At 39.9% G+C, this 6,638-nt stretch overlaps 1 protein-coding gene across 2 annotated transcripts; it reads right to left on the bottom strand.

The window, feature by feature from the left end:
- Nucleotides 1-1,193: 1,193 nt before the first annotated feature.
- LOC135641735 (polyadenylate-binding protein RBP47-like) lies at nt 1,194-6,163 on the bottom strand. Of its 2 annotated transcripts, none has more exons than XM_065157405.1 (6): nt 5,788-6,163; nt 4,187-4,640; nt 2,698-2,765; nt 2,486-2,616; nt 2,301-2,394; nt 1,194-1,600 (listed from the first exon to the last, which is right to left on the bottom strand). In XM_065157405.1, the coding sequence occupies exons 1-6, from the start codon at nt 6,100-6,102 to the stop codon at nt 1,451-1,453; spliced, it is 1,212 nt and encodes a 403-aa protein (XP_065013477.1). In that variant the 5' UTR covers nt 6,103-6,163; the 3' UTR covers nt 1,194-1,450. The 2 variants fall into 2 exon arrangements, with proteins under 2 accessions (XP_065013477.1, XP_065013478.1); XM_065157406.1 differs by having other exon boundaries at nt 4,424-4,640.
- Nucleotides 6,164-6,638: the final 475 nt, after the last annotated feature.

The raw sequence follows: 6,638 nt of genomic DNA, 5'->3' as shown, positions 1-6,638 counted from the left end.
CTTGAACGCCATAGCGGCACCCATCCGCCACTTCGAGCTGGCGCCACCCGCCAGAACTCCATAGCCAGGTTCTTGGCAGCTTTCCACCACTCGGGAGCCAAAACCCACTAGGTCAGAAGGAAGCAGACCCGGGTAACACATCCCTGACCGAATCATCCACGCAAGAACAGCAAGAATCGACAAGCCGAACACGATCAACGAGCAAAGAACCAACGACAACCATTCAAGAAGACGGTAGATCCCGCTCGGCCGCTGCGAGGGTCACCTGAAAACGAACAAAGAAGAACACCAAAAAAGAATCACCACACGCATTAACGACAAGATCGATATTTAAGCAAAACCATGACTGGAAAAGAAAAGGAGCTGAGATGGATGATTCAAGAAAAAGAATACGTCTTTAAAGGTACAGTAAAGAAGAAGAGAAAAACAGCGAGGAGGTGAGATACGTGTACCAGGAGGGGATGGGAGACGAGCGGCGCAGGAGATGTGCAGCAATCGGTAGCGATTCACGTCGAAGAGGAGAGTATTTGGTGGTCTCGAGGGGTTTCCGCCCATCGGCGCGAATGAAGCGAGGAGGAGGAGCCGAGTCGGTGGGCGAAGCGAACAAGAATCCACCGGTATCTGAGTATTTGATTTGCATAACAAAATGACCAAGATACCCTTCACAGTATCCGACACGTGCATGTCTCGTGCACTATTGGACTTGGCAAACGAGAATTGTATCATATTATTATCAAGTTTGAAATTTTCATATGAAACAATAATTAGCGTTTTATACGAATCCCCAATAAAGTAAATTTTCTATTGAAGCAATAAAAGAAAATTCAAAACCTGGGAAGACAAGAAAAAAGTTTGTAGTAGCGATGAAGAGAACTAATTCTATAAACTGGAGGTAAAAAGACTGACCAAAGATTGGATGTCCAGTCATCTCTCCATTAGACTTTGCTCAAACTCGGTTGCAAGATTAAAAAAAGATATAAAAATTGTTTGAACGATTGACAAATGCATAACCACAATCAATTGCATGTATCATCAAGATAATAATTGAGCAATCTCTGAATTGTCATGAGTGAGAACAAAGTTCCCGATCGACATAATCTAGGCATCGATTAGAGATCTCTATCACTTAAAGAACCCAATGCTAGGCTTATCAGCAGCAAGAGCAGTATAAATCACCATGCAGTAACAATGGGTTCCAAGAAATAAATATTTGCACACTATTCACTGTTCTGAAAACAATAATTCCTAATCTGACACACACACTGCTAAAAATGATCTGCATCCAGTTCCACACAAATAGAGGTCCAAGTTTAGTCAAAATCTCAAACATAGTAAGAAGCTTTTGTTCACACCAACGACAGGGTGTTTTTTTTTTACTAAGTCACCTACTATAATTGACTGCTACAACAATGCTGCAAGTCGGCGTCTTTAAATCGGCAAGAATAGTGTCTCAGTTCACTTGTTGTTGATTGCCATAATAGGCATAAGCCCCATACGGTACTGTGTACATCCCTGGGTAGTGAGGAGGCAAACCATATCCATCATACGCCTGCCCACCAAAGTATACACCGTTCCACCGCTTACTGCGTTCTGCTCTTGACTGTCAATAACAGCAAAGGAATCAACACATTAGATTATTTAAACAAAAGATAAAATCCTCCTGGCTTTTGCTAAACCAACTAGCTAATCAATGAACTTAAACTTCTCCATTTGTGCCTCAACTAGCTAAACCAATTAGTTTGAGCCCATCCATTAGTTAAAGGTATTATTAGGATGAAGCTAGTTGAACTCCAAGGAGTCATGAGCATGACCACGACTCAGGAACCACGACCGGCACCAAACTGTTCTTCCACAATATACAAAGTGTCGGTTGGCAGAGTGGTGGAGCCTGAGGACATCACAAAGAAGAAGTACCTCCAGGTCTTCCTTCCCTCTACAAGGGGGGAAGAAATGATGAACACACAAAGCATGGCCAATGTCTTAGGCTATTAGTCAGTCTATAGGATAAGTATATTGCAAGCGGTCACCTTAGGCTATTTAACAGATAAAGTCTTCTGCTTCAAGAAGGCTGAGATTCTGTTCATTATGTTAAAAATTGAAAGGAGTTGTGGATAATCTTAAGCAACTGAGAGAGCTTGTGAAGGTTTCGACAGCTAGGAAGAGCCCTAACTTAACCTCAGAAAATTCTTAGATCTAAAATAAAATGAATCGAGAATCTTTCTTTTTCATACGTACTGGTCATTCTTTCTTTTGTAGATAAATAATAGACATTCTTTAGCTTAAAGTCTAGAAGTCAGTACCTGCCTAGCAGGGTTGCGACCCCAGGATAGACGCACTGTTTGCTTGCCAATAATTGTACCATTTAACTGTTGCAATGCTTCTTCAGCATTATTTCTGCACGGGTTAAAAGAAGAAACACACAGCTCAACAAACTTGTCGTGTCATTTGTTTACAATGTTCAGAAACATATATTAGCAAGATGTACCTATGGGCAAAAAGAACAAAACCACATTGTTTTCCAACTGGAATTTTAACAGAGGTGATTTCTCCATACTGTGAAAAGGCTTCTTTCAGATCATCTTCACTGACTTCTGGATCAAGCCCTCCAACAAATACCTTCAGCAGCAAAAATATATTGTTAAAAGGTTGTACCAATACATGTTACCTCTATAACATGTATGGACAAAATCTCCTTACTGTTGTATTAGCTGAATCTATATCTGACTGGGAGCCGGTTGCAGATGCACCATCAGGTCCAAGACCACCTAAATGTATCCACAGTTAGGGTTCCATGGACATTTGTTTATAAAAAAATTGACTACGATGTAAAACAAAGGAAAAGTGTTAAGTGATGCTTGCATATTGAATCCTAATATAGAAAAACAACAATCATAATTTGAAGTGGGAAAATACTGCCACTAAGGCCAGATAAGATAAGGCTTTTGACTTAAAATACATTCAAGCTTGTAAACCATCTATTGATACAATCAAAGACCTAGAGTTAAGTTAAATCAGAAATAAAGTCAACCAGAAAAAAAAATCAGGTCTAAGGTTGAACATAGAATGATATCCTCAGGTTTTTTTTTCCAATTAGAATTCTGTCTAGTTTTGGATTTTTTTTAATATACTGTTACAAAGAAACAAAAATATAAATGCCAAGTCCTCTGTGAATTTGTCCAGGTTGATGGTGTCAAAAGAGTCGAAACACTCAACCTTTAACAGGCGACTGTCTTAATGGAGGCTTAGCCACCACGAATCTATATTTAATTATGTAAGATCTTAAATTGAATAAACAAAGATTTGGGTTTAAGTCAGCTTTATAAATAAAGGTGTTAAACAGTAAGGTTACTTATGGCTGCAGACTTTTCTTTGTTGTTACATTCTATATTCTTGTCTTTTATTTCTTCTTTCTTGAATATCAAGCCGACCAACCAGGAGAGAATTAGCCAACTAGCATCCCTAGAATGATAAACAATATATTGTTTTCAACTGATACAAAACCAGTCTGAATAACTTTACATTTTTATCAACGAAGCCTTCACTACTATATCACAAAGAAAAATTCTAAAAAGTTTCTACTCTTCATATCCTTTGAGGGGACAATAAAAGGATTAATGATTGCCAGGAATAAAAGAGAACTTCTAGAATTAAAGATGGACATTTTTCTATCTGCTGTAAAATTACCCATTCCTTCATGAGCATAGCTGTGACCAAGCCACCATAAACACATTGACTAAGGAGAAAAAGATGTTACAAGATAAAGGAAGAGAAGTACTTACAAGAAAAGCTCGAGGTTAGAGAATAATATGCTATGAAGATATTTTGAATTTTTATGCAGTACTTACAAGAAAAGGTCAGTTGTGCAGAATGCAAAATTAGAGGAAAATCCATGAAGTAAGCATGTAAATTCAAGCATCTCAAGGAATGTCCATTATTCTTAAACAAATAGATTGACAGATGAACATAGGATCTGAAATTTCTGAAATTTCAGAACTTTCTCCATGGAAGAGAAGTTGTGTTAGCACATAGAAAATTTAAGGTAACACAGAGAAAATAAAACATCTTTATCTTTGGGACACTATTGTGTTAGCACCAACTAAGAATGGTCTAAGTTGTGTACCAGCTTCTTAAACGGAATAACTTCGAAAATATATCGAAATGATGGTTAAAAAAAATCCAAACGTACCAGAAGACTTTCTAGGTGTAGCAAGGCCAATACGCATGGGCCTAGTAGAACAATAAACACCATTCATCTCGGTGATAGCTACTTTTTTCTCATTCTCATCTCCAAATCTTACAAACCCATAACCTTTTGAACGACCAGTATTAACATCGATAACAACTTTTGCACCTTTTACTGATGGGTACTTAGTAGCAAAAGTTTCATGCAAAATTGCATCAGTAACATCAGAAGCTAAATCACCTACAAAAATAGAGTGATCGAAACTAAGATCTGAACGCTTATTTCCCATGCTAAATGATGCCCAATTTAACCGAAATGGCAGATCTGTGGTAGGCATCAGATGACCACTGAAGCTCTGAAGTATTTTTTCAGCCGTTGCATGTGAGTGGAACTCAACAAACCCATAACCCTCTGATTGTCCAGTCTGCTTATTGCGAATAACCTTTATGGAGACAACCTGCATGGCAAGTTGTTGAGGCAGTATAAAAGGTACAAGATTAGTTTAAAGTATTATATAGTTGCAACAAACCATAAAAATGACTCAAAAGATTTAAGTGAAAATATCTTCTTGTTCAAATTAGACAAACAGTGCATGCGATGAAAACTAGAAATGAGTTCACCAAGCACAAAAATAGGCATATGTGGTTTAATCCTTCCGATTTAAGAAAAATCTAACAAGAAAATAATTATTGTGTTCCTTACATAAGACCGAAAAATTACAGACATCTCTACCACATTGCATGCTATTGTCTAACCAAAAGATACCATGTGACGAATACAATAACAGTTATCAATCCGTAAATGTTAGTCAAGACATATTCTCTGAGTTTTCATGATGCCAGCTAGCCAAGAAAATGCTACTTTAGTCTAGAATCAACCCCTTAACACTGGTTAAAAACGAAAAAGTAGCACTATACTGAAAGAGTTTTTCTTAATTTGTGCAGAAAGCACACTAACATAGTAAACTATGTAATGTCTCAAGATTCTTCCATTAACTCTTCCTAACTCCTAAGCGCTGCTGCCAAATTTGCTCAAATTGTTTCTCCCATTTACCTGCTCACCAAAGGATCACCTTCCTTGTTTAAAATTTATTATTTAGCCACAGTCAATTTGCCAGGATTGAACAGAATCCACCACATTTACTCATCCATAAAATTTCTATGATATGATTGCCTTCAGATCCCGTCTAAGATCTGAACGACAGCAAGGGCTGCAATTTACAGATTATAACTCCTTAACGGGCGAACCCTTTGTTAAATTTGACATTTCTAAACTTAATTATAACAAAAGATTGGGACCAAATGTATTAGATTAATGCATAAAATTTAAGACCGTCTATTAAAAGGAAAATTACAAGAGAAATTATGAAAATATCCACATCACATGTAGATTTAAGTCAAACAATACTTCTTTAACTCAGATTGTCTATGCAGATGGCAAGTTAAATGGCCTACAAATGCAGATATTTCAACGAACTACCACAAAGCAAACAAAAGGAAGCAGGAAGATCCAGTCGTTCACATCAATCAAGAGAAGTAAAAGGCGTTCCCATCACATAAGAAAGAAAGACAGCATCTAGCAGCAGCAAAAGGATAAATCCTCACCTCACCGGTATGGACGAAGCAGCTGAGGAGGTAGTTTTCGTCCATCCAGTACTGGAGGTCCCCCACCCAGATCGTCCGCTTCTCGTCCTCCGCCGCCGCCTCGTCGCCCTGCTGGTGGCGGTTCGATTTCGACGGCGGCTGAGGCGGAGGCGTCGGGGGATGGGGGTAGGGAACGAAGGGATGCCCGTATGGCGGTGGCGGCGGCGGCGCCATCATAGGGTGCTGCATCACCATCGCCGGTGCCGGGTACCGCACCGCCGTCCAAGGCTGGGGCGACGGGGTGCGCCGCGGATCGACTCCAGCCACCGGTTGCATCGTCGCCGCCGTTTCGATGAGGACGGCGGGCGAGACAAGCAAGGAGAGAAGAGGGAGATCTTGGGGGGGGCGACGAAAGGTTTAAATAGGGAGGCGGATTCGATGCCAGGTTTGATATTGACCGTCAGATCAAAATATAAGAGACGTAATCGCCGTCGATTAGTGCTCGTGCCCTGGGCAAGGCACCAGGGCGGCGGTTTTGACCAGATCCGCGTTTTATACCGGACTGCGACAACCGAGTTCGGTACCGGTTTAACCTGTGTCGGCGTCTCGATGTACAGGTCGTAACTTGGCTGGGCCCAAGTCCACGTCATCCAATTCAATGAAGCCGAAGACGAACCACTTGATCATGGTCAGACTTACTTTACGCAGTCAAAATGAGACTCTAAATGACAGGAAAGCATGATTCGACCCATGAATTGCATTCCCTTAAAGGTTGAAATTGACAGCAATTATTTTCTTGATGAGCATTCCTTGTGTTGAGGAACTGCATGCTTTAGTGGACAATAAGCCATCAATTAAACAGGAGCTGAGGA

Source organism: Musa acuminata, chromosome BXJ3-6 (assembly GCF_036884655.1).
Source record: "Musa acuminata AAA Group cultivar baxijiao chromosome BXJ3-6, Cavendish_Baxijiao_AAA, whole genome shotgun sequence".
Taxonomy (NCBI): domain Eukaryota; kingdom Viridiplantae; phylum Streptophyta; class Magnoliopsida; order Zingiberales; family Musaceae; genus Musa; species Musa acuminata.
The sequence above is the reverse complement of the archived record's forward strand: the minus strand, read 5'-3'. Positions and strand labels throughout refer to the sequence as shown.

What these genes read in the sequence shown, in the direction of transcription:
- LOC135641735 (XM_065157405.1), bottom strand. Translation starts at nt 6,102, where the DNA reads ATGCAACCGGTGGCTGGAGTCGATCCGCGGCGCACCCCGTCGCCCCAG. An exon ending in GCTTCGTCCATACCGGTGAG is followed by an intron (nt 4,641 to 5,787) that starts GTGAGGATTTAT and finishes CTTGCCATGCAG; the next exon opens with GTTGTCTCCATAAAGGTTAT. An exon ending in TACACCTAGAAAGTCTTCTG is followed by an intron (nt 2,766 to 4,186) that starts GTACGTTTGGAT and finishes GGATACATTTAG; the next exon opens with GTGGTCTTGGACCTGATGGT.